Source organism: Akebia trifoliata, chromosome 11, assembly GCF_017979445.1.
Source record: "Akebia trifoliata isolate Shusen 1 chromosome 11, ASM1797944v1, whole genome shotgun sequence".
Classification (NCBI taxonomy): Eukaryota; Viridiplantae; Streptophyta; class Magnoliopsida; order Ranunculales; family Lardizabalaceae; genus Akebia; species Akebia trifoliata.
In genome coordinates this window covers 35958015-35979192 of record NC_141385.1, presented here as the reverse complement: position 1 = coordinate 35979192, position 21178 = coordinate 35958015, and the positions used below count along the sequence as shown (strand labels likewise).

The following is a 21178-nucleotide window of genomic DNA, read 5'->3' as shown; positions in this document are numbered from 1 at the left end:
AGCTTTTGGACATTCCGACGAGTATCTGGACAATCCCAAAAGTATAAAACCTTGGATGCATTTTACAAAAAGTGAACCTACTGTTGTTTCATCATTCATGATAGCAATCTTGCATACCTTGTCTGTGGAGAAAATCATTGGTTGCTCACTTAGGAGTATTGTTTTTCCTAGGCTCATGTTAGTGGATTCCATAATATTAAATTTCGACATACTGCCATGAAATATTTCCATTTCCACATGATTCAACACATTGAAAATTGTGTAAAAATGCAAGATTTTCAGTGGAAATGACTTTATTTTGTGGAATATCCTGGTGAACAATGAATTTCAACTGAAATAGGTATAAAACTGCAAGATTTCGGTGGAAATATTTTGATGAATAGCGGAATTGAATCACAATATTCTATCTAAAAATTATTATTTATAAAAATAATAATTGTAGAAAGGATTTGTAAATTACAAAATTTCAAGTAATATTGATCTTCATTTATGGACAACATATGATTGTTTATTGTAGTTTGATGACTTGTTTGTTTAGTCATTTATACAATTTTAAAGAAAATTTCCTCAATATTTCCATGAAAACTTATCTTAATTACATAACGATTGAAATATTTCGGTTTCCAAACTTATGGAATAGACACCAAAACTAAAATTCAATCAACTTGGTGGATTCTAATACCTTATTTTGAAGGGTTGTATGGTACACGAACATAACTTGCATCATGAAAAGATAATTAGAATGGGTCGCATTGATTTGAAAGTTGACCTGGTCTGGGCTTCGTTATATTAAATGTTTCAGTAAGTTATCAATGTGCTCAGTATTCCTTTGGTTTATAACTATTTGATGTTCCATTCCAGATTTTTGGAACTTGAACTGGCAAATGTTCTGAAATTTAGCAAGAAATTGATTACTTTTCCTGTTCTTTTTTCTTGGGGATTTACATGTGATTTGTTTTTCCCTTTGATGTCACCATTCACTTTTCCTAGTGATGGGTTCCATTCAATGGCCACTTGCAAAGCTAGATATTTATGGATCTTTAAGGGTTGATGGTCAAAGCTCTGGAAAAGCAACAAGAAACAGTAATCGCACTTTGATGGGTGGAGTTGGTGGTGGTTCTGGCGGAACAATTCTACTTTTTATTCAAGCACTTACACTTGGAAAAAGCTCATCTTTATCTATTGCTGGTGGTAATGGTGGCCCTGCTGGCGGTGGTGGCGGTGGGGGTGGAAGAGTGCATTTTCATTGGTCTAATATAGCCATGGGTGATGAATATGTTCCCATTGCAACTATAAATGGTACCATCGACATAAGGTATGCCTAACTTTATCATGATAAATATAGTGAAAAAGTTGAATGAAGCATGATAAAATTGGTGTATGTGCATTTTCAAATTCATGCAATAGTAGTTTGATAATACTGTCTTACAAGGATATACTTGTCAACATCAGAAGAGAGAGCTAGTTCAGGCATTAAGCTGCTACTCCATGGAATTTCTTGCTATTAGTTAGACTGCAGAAATTTTCTATTTTTTTTTCAGCTTTTATTTGAATCTCATTCTCTTCATTTAAGGCAACCAGATGTTAATGGCTTTGATCTGCATCAACACCTCAGGGAATAAATTGACAAAGGCGTATTTTTATTCCAATGTTAAAAGTTGTGTTTACTATATTTAGTGGAGTTTGAAGTATTTGGCTACAGGAACAGATTCCAAGATATGTACAAATAGGCATATCTACTTTATTGTCGGCCATGCAACTGTTACATCAGTGCTTGGTTGGTCTGTTGCATAGAAATTGAGTCAGATGGTTACTATAATTAGTTATTTGACAAATAGAAGATGGTAAACAATCAAGATCAGGTTCTTGTGTTGGGCAATTAGGTATTGGCCAAGTCATATTCCACCATACTGCCCCAGGTTTCTTCTTTTTAAATCATTGTAGAATTGAAATTAATCAGGTATGACTCATGGATGCAATCACCTAAAGGCCAGCTGCCCAAAGCACACATTACTGCAGACAATTACACTCACAAAAAATACTGATCTATAATTTAAATGTTTTCATTTAAAAAATGTACCTTTAATCTGGCATAAATGGTGCGGGTAACTTACCTGTTTTTATTTCTGAATTGTATCTAAACTATCTTTTTCTTTTCTTTTTTCATATCAACTCGAACAGTGGTGGGACTGGGAACACTGGTGGTCGTCATGGAGAGGAAGGCACAATTACAGGAAAAAAGTGCCCCAAAGGGTTGTTTGGCACATTCTGCAATGTATGACTCTCATTAGCTATCTCTTATCTTTAATCTCCTGTATTTATTTAATTTATAGATTTTTTTGATTGATTATTTAAGGTATAGATTCTCTCTATGTTATTTTGCGCATTTGGTAGACCTCATAGTTGTACACTATTTAGTTACATCTATGCAAGGCTCTTTATTTGCTTTTCATGCCAAGCTTTAAAATTCTGTATCTTTATCTTGTTTCGATTTTTTCAAAAAGGGGGAATGAAACATTCCGAAGCATTCACTTTAAATCATTGAATTTTAGTTTTTATTCATAAATAAGTATAAAAAATTTTAAAATGATAATTAGAATTAAAAACCATATTTTTCAAATCAATACACATTAGAAATGCTTCATAACATTCGCAAACAAAAAACCTCGAAACATTGCATTTGATGCATGGATAATGTTTTTAAGGTCTTTTTTAATTGATTGAATGAACCTTAGAAGTAAAAAATTTGTTAATGGCTAATTTAACGTTGAAATTTTTTTAAACTTTTCAGGAAGCATTCCTAAATGTTCTTAAACATTCAAATTTGAATAAAAATTTCTTTTTATATGTACCAATATTTTTAGTTTGTTTCGTGGGACATTCCGAAACATTGCGATACATTCGAAAATTCACAATGTTATCCTAGTTTTCAGAAAAACAATCTGGCTAAAACATCCAAGATGGAACAAAACTTTGAACCATGATTTCCATTTCTTCTTGTTGTTAATACATTGATCTACTCATCCTTCAATCCTATTATATGCTAATCATCAAAGGTTATGCAGTTATAATTCCTTGGGTTGATTTTTTAATGTGTATGGAGGTGTTTTGTTGCAAGGGGATTTCAAGATCTTCTATGAAATGAAAGAATAGCATGGTAAAGAAATTGATGAAATTTTGATCATAATGTAATGAAGGGTTTCTTAGAGGGAAATCTGAAAGAACTCCCAATGGGAATGCCAAATCAATTCCAAGAGGCTGCAAAGGGACTTAAAAACAAGTCAAATATGATTTGATAAATCAAAGACCTGTTACAGTGCTTTCAAAGCATCTATGTATGATAAAATGAATTGACCAAAGTAACATATCTCAACCGTTAGGCTCTAGCAAATTTATAGGACCTTTTTTAAAGGGTGTTTTACGCGGTCTAATAAAAGTTTGGTTGCGTAACTTGACCAAAAGTTTTATCCGTTTATCTATTTTCACTTTTTTTTTAAATTTAGTTAGGGAATTCTAAGAGACAATCTTTGATTGGTTATTAATGAGTTCCATGGTAAGGTATTTCTTGACTTTGCTTCCAAGTACTCCTATGTTATCTTGATTACAAAGAAAACGGGGTATGAGGACATCTCGGAGCTTAGACCAATTAGCCTAGTCGGTGCTACATATACAATTGTATACATATATTCGGGGTCATTTTTAAGCATAATTAGGATTGTGTGCAAAGTAGATCTTGAAAAAGCGTATGATCATGTTAATTAGGCATTTCTAGAATACATTTTGGAGAGGATGGGATTCGGTAGCAAGTGGATATCATGTGTGATGAAATGTGTCTCGTCTCCATCCTTTTCTATCCTAGTAATTGGGAGTCTAGCTGTTTTTTTTTTTTTTTCAAAAGCTCCCACTACCCCCCTTTCTTATTTGTGATGGTGCTCAAATCTGTGGGGAGGCTAATCTCTTGGGTTGTGTACATTGGAAAGTTTTCTAGCTTTAGGGTCAGTGCTAGTAGTCCTCTAGTATCCCACCTACAGTTTCTTGATGACACCCTGATTTTTCTGGATAGTCTCTTGAGCAGATCTGATTTTTGAGATGTATGTGTTGTTGTTTCGAGGCAGTTACTAGGTTAGCCATAACCTTAGTAAAAACAAGGTTTTTGGGGTTGGCTGTGATAGATGCACCTTTCCAGGCTCTTATCTTAGGCTTCAATTTTGGGTTCCTTATCAAAGCAGAGCATGTTGGATCCTATTATTGAAAGAGTGGGTTGGTGGTTGGGTTCATGGAAGGTGAGATTTTAGGTAGGAAATTGATCGGATTAAGAGCACTATGGCTAGCATCTTATTTACTGCCTTGCTTTGTTCCAAATTTCTTTCTTCTCCTAAAGTGATGTCTTCCATCTTCCACAGTTGGCAATCCTTGAGTTTTGGTGGTAGGAAGAGATTTTGTGGAGTTTGGTGCCCACTACTATCTGTTGGTGCTTATGGAAGGAGAGAATCGCCCATGTTCTTCAGGGAACAAAAATTCTATTTCCAATGTTGTCATTTCTATATTAGGCCTTATCTTCTTCTGATGTAAGTTTTTTCTGATTTTCAGGGTGTATTCTTCAAGGATTTCTTGTTTGATGGAAGCATGCGTGTTGTAATAGCTCCAATGGTCATTTGTAGTTTGGTTAGGGCTTTATCTTTTTTGCATTCCTTTTCTCCTTAGGATGGTCGTCTAGATCTCCTTTGTTTTCTCTGCTTTCATACTTCAATAAACTTTGGCTTATAAAAAATACACTTTTTTGTAGGCTTTCTCCTCTCTAGACAATCACAAATGAAGAGGTTGCATTGACTGAATAGAAAAAATATGTAACATAGCCTTCTTGTGGCAACAGAATAATAATAAGAGTAAAAATGTTACAACTCCTTCAGTACTTGACCAAACTTGGAGTTTCTTTTGGGAGAAATATTATCATCACATGTATAACCAAACTTGGAGTTTCTTTTGGGAGAAATATTATCATCACATGTATTGTTTGTTGAGTGTATATTTTCCTCTACTCTCGAGTGTGTCATAACCCAGTTAAACCCTCTTATATTCATAGTTCTCCCCCTCTCCAACAGGTTGGTCTTTTGGAGTGGTTTATTGGTCAACATGGTATCAGAACGCTAGGTTCATATGGGTCACAGGTTCGATGCTTTTTCCACCCTAGGGTGAGGGGGAGTGTTGAGTGTATATTTCCTCCCCTCTCAGGTGTGTCATACCCTAGTTGACCCCGTGACTCTCTTATATTCATAGTTATCCCCCTCTCCAACAGATCGGTCTTTTGGAGTAGTTGGTTGGTTAACATTGTTCTTCACAAGAATTTTCATCAGGTTACTTCCTTGAACTAGATCGTATTCTTTGTCTGCATGGTTAATCTAGGTTCTCTTGAGCTGCTAGGTGATCCTCCTGATATGATGCTAAGTTCAACATACTCTAGTAGAACTTAGGGTTTATAGAATGGCAGGAGAAAATGAAGAACGAAAGAAAAGAAAAAGGAAAAAAATCATTGTCTCTTCAGAATGCTTAATTAGTTTATTTGAACACATGATAATACTCTTACAAATATTGCTAATTACTAAAGACAATAATAATAAAATCGATGAAACTTCCCTTCACAACAAATTTAGTTCATTCCTATGCTGGATAAGTCTCAATTTACTGGCTTAATAGAAAACTTGTAGACATAATACTTGTTTTGAGCAATTCATTTTCTGTATGAATGTATGTTTGTGTGAATTAATAGAATGGCTTTCATATATATATATTATACATATATATATATTTTGATCGGTGGCTTTAGATATAATTGATTGGAGGAACAAGATAAATTCAGCCAGCCCCAAAATTTTGAGACAAGGCTTGGATGATGGTGATATATTTGTGTAAGGAATATTTGCTCACACTTGCATGGAGAATAGAACGCTCATATTGCTTTCATTTCTATTTTCCTAGTTCTCTATATAAACAAAAATATATTTATTCTTGTTCTTGAGAGTTCTCTTCTGTATGTCAGAATATTCTGAACTAGAGTTGGTTCATACTGAATGTCTTTTATCCTGAAATATATTGTTTTAGGAATGCCCTGTTGGCACATACAAAGATGTGGAAGGCTCTGATGCATTTCTTTGCACTCCTTGCCCTCTAGAGAAGCTTCCCAATCGTGCAGAATTTATATATGTGCGAGGTAAGTGTGATGGATGCTCTATACAAAAAAAAGAAATAGAACATTATTTTGTTCAAATTATCGTTCTTTCTCACAAGTATGTTAACTTTTCACTGCAGGAGGGGTTTCTCAGCCTTCTTGTCCATATATGTGTATATCTGACAAGTATAGGACGCCAAATTGCTATACACCTTTTGAAGAGCTGATATATACATTTGGAGGGCCATTACCTTTTGCACTTCTCCTATCATTCATTTTAGTCATCCTAGCTCTTTTGTTAAGTACTTTAAGAATTAAATTTGTCGGATCAGATTATGAGTATCGTACTACAAATACTATTCAGCACCACGGTCACCACCATTTCCCTCATCTCCTGTCCCTAGCAGAGGTAACTTCTCAGACTTCAATACTGGCTGTCACTTCTCTATATCTGATAAGCTCAAGTTTCGACTTTCCTTGAGATATCCTGATGGTATCATGTTTTAGACACTCTTGTCCATGATCTTTACCTAAAACCTAGGTGCGTGGGACCAGGAGAGAAGAAGAAACTCAAAGCCATGTACACAGAATGTACTTTATGGGTCCAAATACCTTCAGAGAACCGTGGCACCTTCCATACTCTCCACCTGATGCAATTATTGAGATTGTGTAAGTTTTTCTAATTAGATAGGATGCTACAAGATCATTAAATATATTATTGTTAGGTCTCTGACTTACCAGGTTGGCACACAAATACTGCATTAGCCAATTTAACAATGGGCCTTCCATGGAAGTTTTCAACTAACGAATTTCGCAGAATCTGATATCCTAACCCTACCACTGATTTTTACCGTCTAAAAGAATCTAATTGGTCAAGCAGATACTCTTTACTGAAGCAATTAGTCGGACATTCCAAATCGATAGGCATTTACATGATGTATACAGTTAAATCCCTATACCATAGATATCCTTCTATGGAACTATCCCATTTCCTTCACACATCCCACAATTTTCTTTTTAATACATGTGATGTGTTATTCTTGGCTTCTTGCACCAATGTCTTTTCTAGACTAATAGTTGCAATCTTGGATTGCTCCCAATTTGGTGAAGGTCAAGTTATTGGTACCACTTCTTCAAAAATTATTGACTTCTTGCTACAGGTATGAAGATGCTTTCAATAGATTCATCGACGAGATCAACTCCGTTGCTACATATGAGTGGTGGGAAGGATCAGTGCACAGTATACTTTCAGTGTTTGCTTATCCATGTGCCTGGTCATGGAAACAGTGGCGCCGGAGAAATAAAATTCATCGCCTTCAAGAATATGTCAAGTCGGAATATGATCATTCATGTCTTCGCTCTTGTAGATCACGAGCACTTTACAAAGGGATGAAGGTTTGGCTTATCATTCCTTTGTTACCATGTTTTATTCTCTGAATAGAACCATTTCTTTTGATGTTTGAAGTTGTGTTACTTAGGATTTAGATCTTGTGTCACCACATAAACAGCATATTTATTTGTTAAAAGCCAGATACAGTGAAATCATTCATTGGGCAGGAGTAAGTCAGCATAGGAAAAAGCCAACCCCCCCTGCCTATGTCATGGATATTCCTTACGTGGCTTGGAACTCAGTGAGTGGTGGGTCCTACTGTTAGCCAACCAACTACTCCAAAAGACTGATCTGTGGGAGAGGGGGAGAACTATGAATATAAGGGGTTCACGGGGCTTAACTGGGGTATGACACACCCGAGAGTGGAGGAAAATATACACTCAACACTCCCCCTCACCCATAAGGGCGGAAAGAATCAAACCTATGACCTATATGAACCTAGTGCTCTATTACCATGTTAACTAACTAACTAACTACTCCAAAAGACTGATATGTTGGAGAGGGGAAGAACTATGAGTATAAGATGGTCACGGGGCTTAACTGGGGTATGACACACCCAAAAGTGGAGGAAAATATGCACTCAACACCAACTAGGAGATCTTTTAGTTTATTGTGCCACTCTATGATTACAACAATCTAATTGACTAGAGATTTCTGGTATTTCGTTTCCCAAATGTCCAAAAGAAGTGCTTGGTTTGGATGGTTAGTCTTATCTGATAGGGTCAATTTTGGTCTGGGAGATCTGTTATGTGGGACCCCCCTCCCCCTCCTGCAAGTATGTGGCCTACCCTCATATTTATTTTGGATATTTCTTCCTAAATATTACAGTCCCTTCAGTTTTTGTAAGTTTTCATTTTATTCCTTATCACAAGGTCTTCATTTGTGTGGTAACATGTGCCAGGTTGGAGCAACACCGGACTTGATGGTTGCTTACATTGATTTCTTCCTTGGTGGTGATGAGAAGCGATTAGATGTAACCTCTATACATCATAAACTCCCCATAAGCATCATCATTGGTGGGGATGGAAGCTATATGGCACCTTACAACCTTCACAGTGACCCTTTGCTGACCAATCTGCTTGACCGGGTATTTGTCTCACATTTGTGGTATAGCAATTAATAATTGCAGTGTTCAAATCTCACACAGAGAAGTGTTGTTTTATTTTCAGTGTGTTCCTACAACAATTTGGAATCGTTTGGTTGCTGGTTTGAATGCACAGTTAAGGACAGTGAGGCAAGGACGCATCCGTTCTGCACTAGTTTCCGTTCTTAACTGGATTGATACTCATGGAAACTCCCAACTAAAGTTCCATCAGGCTAAAATTGAACTGGGGTGGTTCCAGGCTACAGCTTCTGGTTACTACCAGTTAGGTATCTTGGTAGCAGTGTGTGATAATTCTCCCCGTCACATGCACCAGTCTGATTCCTCAGAAGCAAACGGCAATAACCATCCAAGGTATCTTTGAAGCACTATCAGTCTATTTTCTTATAAATATGATTGTCACATATGGGTCTCAGACATATGTCACTGCAATTTGATTAGTCTTTGGGGGTTATGTCTCAACATGAGGTGAGGCATACATCTTAGCCGTTAGGCTTTATAAAAGGGTGTGTATTTTCCTCACATCTTTTATACTATTTTAGCACCTTGTGTTCGAAGCGTGGCCATCACATATGTGTGGATGCAGGTAATTTTAGGTTTTCGTACTTGGTTTTTTTTTTTTTTTTTTGAGAGAGAGAGAGAGAAGATGTATGACGAAGTGTTGGAAATTTTAGGTTGTCATTTTGTCTCTTTTTTGTGTTTTCTCCTTTCTAACCGTTAGTTTACTAATAAAAAGCTATTCTAGGTTAAATAACCTCAACAAAAACATCAGTCCCCCCATATGAAATTGATAAATATTTTTCATTGTGTAATCCAAATTCTCATTTTGCTGAACTTATCCTATTATTTTATAATTTTTATTCACTGCATTCTGATGGAAGGCATGTTCATGATAATGATGCTCCACACCTCACACTTTAAGCCATTGAAACACCTAGATCCACGCTTCCATGTCAGAAAATATTTCACAACACTTACTGGGAGAAATCTTTTTTCCTTGTCCATGGAAATCTTAATTTATTGATGTCCTTATGTTTTTTCTTTGTCTTGACATAGCACTTACGCACGGGCTAGAGTTTCAATTCCATGACAAACAAAAAGTTGTGCCCTTCTTCTTGATGCTAAATCATATATGTAGCCTCCTTGGGACTATGCATCATTCATGACATCAATCAGTGAATGACCCTTTGGACAGCAATATCCTGAAAAAAATCATATAGATTGGCTATTTTAACTTTAGGGCTGTCTCCATTAAAAAGGTGCTTACTAATTGAATTAGTTAGACCCGTCCCTAGGCGGGACATGAGAGATATTATGTGATTTCATAGTTTATACATATATGGATTTTTTATAAGTAACGATAATTTTATTTAAAATGAAAAGAAAATGCAAAGGTAAGAGATTTCCCCATGGTTTGATATGCACTAGATAGAAGATAATAAGATCACACACTACAAGTTAAACCCACTGTCTCCATTATTAATCCCAATTACAAGTGAACGTGCCACTTAGGACTTAGCTAAATGGCAAAAGGCTTGAGGAGAGTTGATCCCATGACCTAGGTTCAAATCCTGGTGAACTCATTTTCACCTCCACTGACCACTAACCCCTTGCTTGCCTTGCAAAAAAATCCCAATTACCAGTCATCCAACTTTGCGAATGCTTCTCTGTAAGGCGGAACGCTCCCCTACTGATGTATTTTTATATCAGTGCAAGAAAACTCGATCAACGAGCTATTACAGTCTCAGGGTTCTATCTGCATCCCTAGCTCTTTTATCACTAAGTAGTCGTTTAGGTGCCTTAGCTGGTGATCATGACTATTTCTCTCTCAAGGATGAAACTTATCCCCCATCATCTCATTGGCCGACCTTGACCCATGTTATTTCAAGGCTATATCTAGTATCCAGAGTTTACCTCGATTTGGTACTGCTCTCGTGGCTTGGAGTTTTGAAAAATCTAAACATCTCAGAGATAGATACAGAGGTATGTATGAATTTATCGAACGAATTGCACTTCTTCATATATTTTAGGAGTCCATTGATGAGAAGGGGCTGGGGCCGTTTGAAATTCGTTCAAGACTGAGGACCGTTCAATCAAAATTCTTTCAATGGCACCCCAAATTTGTTGTGGCCCGCTAGTTTAGTCTTTGAAATCAAATTATTGCTTTCCTTTCATATTCCCTACCACTTAGCAAACTCTTTCAAGAACTCTCAATTGGATTTTTGGAAACTCAAAATTAAAAGTTTAATTAGCCCTAATTAGGCTTTAAACATTACAAAGTCTTAGATAAGGCAAAAAAATACTAAAAAGGACATAGACTAGAACCTTAATAACAACTAACTTATTTAACACTCCCCCTCAAGTTGGTGCGTGGATATCAAAAACACCCAACTTGGACAAGACAACTTCAAAGGTAGTTTTGCTAACACCTTTAGTAAGGATATCGGCGAGTTGTTGAGATGTAGGTACAAAAGGAGTGCAAATCTGTCCAGAAACAATCTTTTCTCTAATAAAATGACGATCAACTTCGATATGTTTCGTTCTGTCATGCTGAACCGGATTTGCTGCTATATTAATAGCTGATTTATTATCGCAATAAAGTAAGAACGGGACTGGCACAGGAAGACACAAATCTGCTAGTAAAATTTTGAGCCACAACAACTCACACACTCCAAGTGTCATAACTCTGTATTCTGACTTAGCACTCAATCGAGAAACTACATCCTGCTTCTTACGGCGCCAGGTTACCAAGTTACCACCAACTTTAGTACAGTACCCAGAAGTAGAACGTCTATCAGTCACTGAACCAGCATAATCTGCATCTGTCCATGCCTCAATGCGAAGATGTCTATGATTACTAAACAAAATACCTCGACCAGGACATCCCTTAAGATATCTAAGAATACGATAGACTGCAGTAAGATGAGATGTTCGGGGCGAGTGCATAAACTGACTTACAACGCTAACTGCATAGGTAATGTCTGGGCGAGTCATAGAGACAAGTAGATCAATTTCCCCACAAGTCGCTGATACTGCCCAATATAAGACACACACTCCCCCTCAGAATCAGCCAACCTGTGATTCTGCTTAATAGGAGTATCAGCGGGACGAGAACCAAGCTGACCTGAATCACTGAGTAGATCAAGGATATACTTTCGCTGAGAAATAAATATACCGAACTGGGACCGCGCAACCTCAATACCCAGAAAATAGCGAAGATGCCCAAGATCCTTAATCTCAAACTGACGGCCTAAGTAAGTCTTTACCAAAGAAATACCATCAGCATCATCTCCAGTAAGAACAATATCATCAACATAAACAATCAAAGCAATAATTTTACCCTGGCAATGACGCAAGAAAAGTTGTGATCGGCAGAACTCTGATGGAAGCCAAACTGATGCATACCCTTAATAAAACGCTCAGACCATGCGCGAGGAGATTGTTTCAAGCCATAAGAGAACGTCGAAGACGACAGACATGTGTAGGAGAAGCAGATGTAAAAAACCCAGGAGGTTGTACCATATAAACCTCTTCCTGAAGATCACCATTGAGAAATGCATTCTTGACATCTAACTGATAGAGAGGCCAGCCTCGGATAACAGCAACAGAAAGAAGAACGCGAATGGTGGTCATCTTGGCAACTGGAGCAAATGTCTCCTGATAATCAATCCCATAAGTCTGAGCATAACCCTTGGCCACCAGACGGCCTTATAACGAGCAATAGAACCATCCGGATTATGCTTAAGGGTGAAGACCCAGCGACAACCCACAGCTTTCCTTCCAGGGGGAAGAGGAACAAGTTCCCAAATCTGAGTCTTTTCAAGAGCATTCAATTCATCAATCATAGCTGCACCCCACTCAGGTTGGGTAATAGCGTCTGCAACAGTAGCAGGAATAGAAATAGCGGAAACAGAAGCAAGAAAACTCCGATAGGAGGGTGAGAGAGCAAATCAGAGATATAATGAGAAATTGGATAAGTACAAGTGCGTTTACCCTTACGAGTGGCAATAGGACGATCATCACAAGGGACAGACGGAAGCTGGAGGCGAAGCTGGAGGCGAGGAGGTGAGCTGGTCTGGCATAGGAGTGATGGTAGTATCACGTGGACGTCGAGTGTAAACCTACAATAAAGGAGGTGACGAACTAACAGGGGATGAAGAGTAAGAACAGGCATGGGAAGAGGAAATAAGGAAGGGAAAGGATCAGCAGAGGAATCTAGGGGAAACCACTCAGATTGAATACCAACAGACCCATTGTAATACGGGGTATGCTCAAAAAAGGAAACATCCCGAGAAATGAAACGTCGTCGAAAAGGAGGGTGGTAACAACGGTATCCTTTCTGGGTAGAGGAATAACAAAAAAAAATACATTTTATGGCCTTAGGGTCAAGTTTAGTACGATTTTGATCAAGAATTTGAACAAAACAGATGCACCCAAACACACGCGGAGGAAGTGGAAAAAGGGGACGATCCGGATAGAGCTGAGAAAGGGGGGTGGCAAACTGAAGAACCTGGGAGGGGGTCCGATTAATAAGGTAGACAACTGTAAGTACTGCATCAGCCCAGTAGGATTGGGGTACATTCATACCAATAGAGAGGGTGCGAGCTAGCTCTAGAATATGACGATTTTTACGTTCGGATCGACCATTCTGTTGAGGGGTCTTAACATTAGACATTTGATGCTCAATGCCAGACTCTAAACAAAGTTTTAAAACCTCACTATAGGTATATTCACTACCATGATCAGAACGGAAGGTTTTGATGGTACGACCAAATTGGGTATGAACCATAGTAAGAAATTGCTTGAAAATCCCATAAACTTCACTCTTGTGTTTCATAAGCTAAACCCAAGTGGTACGACTATGGTCATCGATGAATAAGACAAAATAACTAAAACCAAGGGTTGATGTGACAGGGGAAGGACCCCACACATTAGAATGAATTAGGTCAAACATATTAGGTGCAGTAGTATTCATACTAATAGGATAAGAAGAACGCACATGTTTAGCTAATTGGCAAGTTTCACAAGAAAAATTAAGTAAATTGTTATTATTAAATAAAGTAGGGAATATGTGTTTCAAATATCCAAAAGAAATATGGCCTAGGCGTAAATGCCAACGCATTACAAGAGCTTATTACAACTAGTACTACTACTAAGCTGAGAGGCAGAATGGGTGCTAGATGAACCGGGTACGTCCAAGAGATACAATCCATTCACTTCACGTCCAGTGCCAATCATCCTCTTCGACCCCAGATCCTGAAAGACACAATGAGAGGGATAAAAAATTACACTACAATTTAAATTTTTGGTAAGGCTACTAACAGAGATAAGGTTAGTAGTAAGTTGAGGAACATGCAGTGTATTAGTCAAGGATAAAGAAGATGTAACAGGTAAATGACCTTGACCAGCTATAGAAAACAACGAACCATCAACTAGGCGAACCTTACGATGACCAGAACAAGTACTATAGGTTTTGTGATCACAGTCACTCAACTGCACCTCTGCAGTGATCACAACCACTCAACTGCACCTCTGCAGTGATCGTAGGCCTCAAAACAAAGTTCTGTTATGATCGCAAGCTTCATAACAGCAGTATGGAGTAATCATAGGCCAAAAAAACAACCTACCAGCAACACCTGCTGTGTCGTAAGCCTTCTGCTATGGTTGCAGAGAGCCTAACAGCAATCTGCTGTAATCGTGGGCTAGAAAATAGCTTAACAACAGCAGTTGTTGTGTTGTTAGGCTCTGTATAGATGTTGTTTAGTTGATCTTCAGCAACCAGCACTAAGAAACATCATGTTATTGTTATTTCCAATCACTAACAGCAGTATTGCTGAGAGAAAAAAAAAACAGCCTGATCGTAGGCTCCAAACTAGTCTCAATTCCCTATCGCATGATGCGATTAGGGTGTATAATGAAAGAGAACCCCCGTAGGGGTGATTGGTATTGAAGACGAGATGTGAAGGTGATTTTAGGAAGAGTTAGTTGAAATTGTTTGTAGCAGACGAAGGAGGATGGTGATGGAGGTCGAGAGAACCTTGCTCTGATACCAAATTGGATTTTTGGAAACTCAAAATTAAAAGTTTAATTAGCCCTAATTAGGCTTTAAACATTACAAAGTCTTAGATAAGGGAAAAAGACTAAAAAGGACATAGACTAGAACCTTAATAACAACTAACTTATTTAACACTCTCCCCTATATTTGAGCGACTCACAAGACCATGAAATGGGAGTACGAGTATGCATTGTCTCTCTTATGCTTGAATCGTTACTCTGATGAACAAGATCATGTATCATCAACACATTGTTCAAAACCACTATCCACCAAATGCATCAACTCTTGCAAAGCATGATAACCCAAATAGTGCCCACTATTGAAGTCTCATTTGTGTTATAACCTATTGAGAACCTTCATTATAAAAGAAGTGTGCACTCTTCCATCCACCTAGCCATAAATTTTGTAAAGAAGATTGGTAGGGCATAATCTCATTATTGCATATCTCAATTTATGGGTTAATCGTAATTTTTTGCTCATAATCAAACCACAGTGTTGAGGGCACACCTAAAAAAGTTTACTCACTCTACTCCATTTTCCCGTGATCTGATAATTTTCCCATTTACCCCACCTTTAGCAAAATAGCATCAATGAATCTCCCATGATTTTTTTTACAGCTCCTTTTTCTAAATACCCACCTCATAATGTCCAGATTTCTAGGAAGTACTCCATTGTTTGCCACCATAATTCTCTCTCTAGAGTACATAACCCTTGGGACTTGTTTCTCATCTTTTGCCCCCTTCTCCATGGAAGAAAAGTTGTCCTTGTTTATTTCCTCTTGATGAGACTCCACAATTCACTTAGATTTAGAGAATTTGTAACTTCCACTTGATTGAGGGGTGTTGTAACTAACATTTGATTGAGAATAGTACTTCCTCTTGATTTGTAAATCCTTGGCTTCACAATAAGTTCCAACTAACATCGGGTTATTTATTTTAATTTTAGACCTGTCACATGATTTGACCTTGAGATACAGGTGCCATTTATTTAACCTATATCAAAGCATTCTATGCCACTACTAGGCAATTGTTAATGTTGGGGAAACTCATTAACACCAGATCATCAGGGGTGATGTTACTATGCCCAATGATGGTAAATCAAAATAACTTTCTAGGTATAAGTTGTGGGCCCAAGCGAGGCCCAAGACCTTTTAAATACTCATGACCAAGGCCTAATAGGCAACCTGTTGTCTAATTATAATTTCATGAGATTGGGGGCTACCAAAACCACCATATATACAAGTTGTACATTTCCAAACAATTGGATTAACTTGTTAAAGATTCTAGGACTTCTTACACGAATGATCAATCCACTAAAGGTTGAAGGCCACTCCTTTTCCTACATAGTAAAGTAGGCAAAACCGTTGAAGGCAGAAGGGATGTTCTTTCCTATAGGAACAAGCAATGGAAAGAAAACCCGTTAAAGGTCTAAGAATGCTCTTTCCTATACGAGCAAGCAACACGAACCATTAAAAGACACTCCTTCATACACAGGTGATCAACCCATTAAAAGTTGAAGAACTTACCTTCCTATATGGGTAATCAATTTGTTAAAAGTGATGCAAATTCAGAGTTCTTCTAGAAATTGCACACCAAAAAAATTAATGTAGTGTATGGCCAAAAGATTTAATATTCTCGAAAGAGAAGAATCGTAGAAAGTAAATTGTCAAGTCTCTAATTAGAGCTTGACAAATATTTATAATAATAAAAGAGTGAATGGACATAAATGCCTTTACATAGAAATAATAGAATTATACTACCAAATAGACTACTATTTTCCAATACTTCCCCTCAAGTTGGAGAAAATATATCAATTAAGCCCAGCTTGACAAGATAAGAGTTAAAGATAGAATGACCAACAGACTTCGTAAGCATGTCGGTAAGCTGATCTGAAGAAAATACAAACTGTCTGAAGAGCACCAGATCAAACTTTCTCCCTGAGAAAGTGAACATCAATCTCTATATGCTTAGTTCGTTCATGAATAATTGAGTCAGAAGTAAGCATGACATAAAACTTGTTGTTTCAGAATAACGAGGAAGAACCATAAGTAGAAATCCCAACTCTGTCAGTAAAGATCGAAGCCAAAGAAGCTTACATGTGGCAAAAGCCATAGCATGATACTCAACTTCAGTAGAAGAACGAGAAATCACACTATGTTTCTTATTTTTCCATAAAATAAGGTTACCACCATGGAAAGTATAAAAACCAGAGGTAGATCTCTTGTCTGTAAGAGAGCCTGCATAGTCAACATCATTAAAACTTGACAGATGTGGTTGAGCAGTGGATGAGTAGAAAGTCCAAGGCTAAAACGTGGCTTTAAGTAGCGAAGAATACGGTGAATAGCATCAAGATGAGACGTACGCAAAGCATGCATAAACTGACTAACTACACTAACCGCAAATGTCAAATCTGATATAGTGTTAGTCAAATAAATCAGACGACCTACAAGCTTCTGATAAAAAGAAAGATCAGATAATAGATCACCAGATTTAGCATGAAGTCGATGATTCTAATCCATAGAGAAGAGACAGGACGACAACCAAGCATATCAGTGTCCTAAAGAAGATCCAATGTATATTTGCGCTAAGATAGCGAATACCACGTCGAGAGCGAGCTATTTCTATTCCCAATAAGTACTTGAGAGGACCCAAGTCCTTAATCTCAAAGGCACGACCCAATATCATCTTCACCCTGTCAATTCATTGTGCATCATCTCCTGTCAAGATAATATCATCTACATACACTAGAACAATGACACAACGACCATTCAATCCTTGATGAACAAAGCAAGTATGATTTGAGTGGCATTGGTGAATTCCATAGACAAAATAACCTCTGAAAATCATTGAAACCAGATTCGCAGGGACTATTTCAGGTCATACAGAGATTTGAGAAGGCGGCATACCTTCCTAAAATACTTCCTTTGAAGACGAAACCTAGGAGAGGGGTCCATATATATAACCTCAGTCAAATCACCATTCAAAAAAGCATTCTTCACATCGAGTTGGTGAAGGAGTCATGAGTAACAAGCAGCCTAAGAAATAAGAAGACGAACATTGGAAAGTTTGGCGACAAGGGCAAATATGGCACCAAAATCTTTCTCTAGAGTCTGCATAAATCCCTTAACAACTAAATGCGCTTTATATCGATCAACAGTGCATCCGCAAGATATTTCACAGTAAAGACCCATTTACACCCAACGGTCTGCTCCCCAAATGGAAGGGTAACAAGCTCCTAAGTGTTATTTTTCTGCAAAACATCCATCTCAATAGTAATAGCTCTAGTCCACTGAGGATCTCGCAAAACTTCTAATATAGACCGAGGAACTCAAATAGAATCAATGAAAGCAAGGTAGGCCTAATAAGAGGAAGAAAGACCCTAATAGGAAACAAACTAGGCAATGGGATGATTAGTAACATACTCCCGCTTACCTTTGCGAATAACAATAGGCAAGTCAGAGTCAAAAACAAAAGGAATAAGTGCAGGCATAGGTGTAAGGGTAGGAAACGACATACTTGAGTCTGAAAAGGAGGTTGGCAAGGGTGGAGAGGGGCGAGGGCGACAAGTGTAGACCTAAGGCGGCGGCAAAGGAAAGACTATAAAAGGCAAGCACTATAGGAGATGAGTACTGCGAATAAAAAGGGTCCTGCAAAGTAGAAGTGGTATGAAAGTATGGAACATTTTCAAAGAATGTAACATCAAGAGAATGTATGACACGATGAGAAATTAGATCATAACACCGATACCCCTTGGGCATAAAGGAGTAATCCAAAAAGATGCACCGAATGGCTTTATCATATAATTTAGTGCGATAAAGAATCCTATCCTGAACAAAGCACATGCACCCAAAGACTCTAGGAGTAGTGGGGAAGAGAGTGTTGTCAGGTTGAAGAACATGAAGAGGCACATGTCCCCCTAAGGTGCGATTCGAAACGCGATTAGGCAGAAAAGTCGCAGTAAGGATTGTCATATTTCAATGTGCTTTAGGAACATGCATTCCTCGAAGAAGACACTAAACTATGTTCATGAGGTAGCGATTCTTACGTTCCGCCAACCCATTCTGCTCAAGAGTGTAAAGACACGTCAACTGATGAAGCATACCATTCTCATAAAGATGGGAACGAATCCCATCAGAAATATGCCCCCCCCCCCTTATCTGACCTAAGAGATTTAACAGTGATGTTGTACTGAGTTTGAATCATTTTAAGAAAATTAACAAAAATAGGGAGCACCTCAGAACAAGAACGCATCAAATAAACCCAAATGCAACGAGAATAATCATTTATGAATGTAACATAGTATCTATGACCATTAAACGCAATAATAGGGGAAGGCCCCCATACATCAGAATGAACTAAATCAAATATTGCATTAAACTGATGCATACGAGGAATATAAAGATACAAGTGTGTTTAGAGAGTTCACACATAGAACACTGAAATTTGTGTCCATTACAAGAAATTTTTAAAATAGGAAATAAATAACATAAGTGCTGAAAATTGGCATGTCCTAAGTAAGCATGCCATAAATCTAAAACAAATGAAAAAGTGTGGCTCCTAGAGGATGGAAGTAGAAGTCAAAACCGCGGTAGGTTGAGATTCAAACAAATACAGCCCATCCCTCTCATACCCCTCACCAAAAATCTTCCTCAAAGTCAGGTTCTGAAAAATACAGTGAATAGTAAGTTACAAAATAATTTAAAGATTTGGTAATGTTCCTCACAGATAAAAGGTTAAGAAATAGGGGAGGAACATGAAGCACGGAGTCAAGAGAAAAATCAGGGGATAAGGGGATGGTACCCTTGCTATGGATAGGTGTAAGAGACCTATCAGCAAGGCGAACCTTCCTACGAGTAGTAGGGAAGATAGAGGATGTAAAATGGTTAAACTCACCAGTCATGTGATCAGAGGCGCTAAAATCAATTACCCGTGACAAAGGAGCAGAGCCAAATTGAGTAGCATGAAATGCAGAGGATATACCTTGGGGTGTAATAATGGACACGATAGTCGAGAATGAGGGAGTGTGAGCCTGGATCTGATCCCGTACAATGGCTGCAATTTGAGTTTGGAGGTGTTCCAAATCAATAGTGCCAAGGGAAGCTTGAGGAACTGATGCAGACTCCATAGCAGCAGCACGAGAAGAAGGTTGTCCCATAAAAGATCTCAATGGGTGGGGATAGAGCTGAAAGCAGCGGGCCTTCTCATGTCCAACCTTCCCACAGTGACTCCCTTTACCATGGCCACGGCCTCCATAGCCTCAACTCCCATGTCCTTGAGTACGAGAGTCAAAGAAACCTGAATTGGCTGCAAGAGCCATTTGATTTGTAGTTGGGATAGAGAGAATGCTAGAGGCCTGAGTCTGAGAATGAACTGCACGGCGATAACGCTCATTACTATTAATGGTCGCAAATGTCTCAAATAAAGAAGGTAAATGAGTGGTGTTATAGATCTGTGTCTGAAGTCCCTCAAACTCAGGACGTAAACCTATGAGGAACTGGTATGTCTGATGCTGAGCAATCTGTTTAATGACATACCCAGTTGCCTCTGAAGACAACTCAACCATAGACTTATAGTACGAGAGCTCCTCTCAATGGGACTGAAAGAATCCAAAGTAATCTGCCACACTCTGAGTGTCTTGGGTAACCTAGGAAATATTCCGATAAAGCTCATAAATCCTCGAGTCATTCCCAGCATGTGCATATGTCTGAGTAAAGGCTGACCACAAAGAAGAGACAGTCTCATGGTACATGAACATGGTACAGATGCGCTGCTCCATGAAATTAAATAACCATCCAAGAATGGTACAATTATCAATTTCCAATTGTTCAAATTTGGGATCAGTGAGGGGTGGCTTGGGGGTGGTGCCCAATAACCAGTCGGATTTACCTCTACTACCCAAATAAAGTCGCACAAACCGAGACCAGGACTGAAAATTACGACCATCTAATAGCGCACTGGTAATCCATTGAGCAGAAGAATTTGCCCCAAGAGCAATGGGGGAGTCATTTATCTCTTGAGTAGATGTCATGGCTTACTATGAATAAGAAGTAAAGGTACTTGTGGATTGAAGGGAGATCTCGTACAATCTTAATCAAAGAAGATCACCTAAATACGAGCTTTGCTGCCGCAAATAAATAAATAAAAAACCACACAAAACAGGGCCCAACTGTTCCGTCAAGATGACACTATTTCCCAAGGTGCTGTTGAGGGCTTCACATAGTCAAACACTACTGCCGCAAGCCTGTCCGGTAACTCTAGTGTTGTTGAGGTGTTGTAACCGGGCAGTGAAGACAGAAAGCTGCTGTTGCAAGGGTTCTGTGGCTGTCGCAAGGCAGCAAACACCTAAAGTTGCTGTCGTAGGGGGTCAATAATGACCTTAGGGCTGTCGCAATGCTGTCCCAAGGCAGCAGTTTGCTTGTAGTTGCTGTCACAAGGCAGCAAACTCCCTATGGTTGCTGCCGCAAGG

The 21178-nt window shown here is 38.3% G+C and overlaps 1 protein-coding gene across 1 annotated transcript in view; it reads left to right on the top strand.

Annotated features, from left to right (window-relative positions):
- Positions 1-21178, top strand: part of LOC147391413 (MraZ) — an 80034-nt gene that overhangs the window by 51843 nt on the left and 7013 nt on the right. Inside the window, exons 12-19 of the mRNA XM_086458225.1 lie at positions 991-1315; positions 2182-2275; positions 6100-6208; positions 6307-6575; positions 6708-6835; positions 7327-7561; positions 8458-8643; positions 8726-9012. Of these exons, the coding sequence (XP_086314351.1) occupies positions 991-1315; positions 2182-2275; positions 6100-6208; positions 6307-6575; positions 6708-6835; positions 7327-7561; positions 8458-8643; positions 8726-9012 (1633 nt within the window). The remainder of the gene's footprint in view (positions 1-990; positions 1316-2181; positions 2276-6099; positions 6209-6306; positions 6576-6707; positions 6836-7326; positions 7562-8457; positions 8644-8725; positions 9013-21178) is intronic.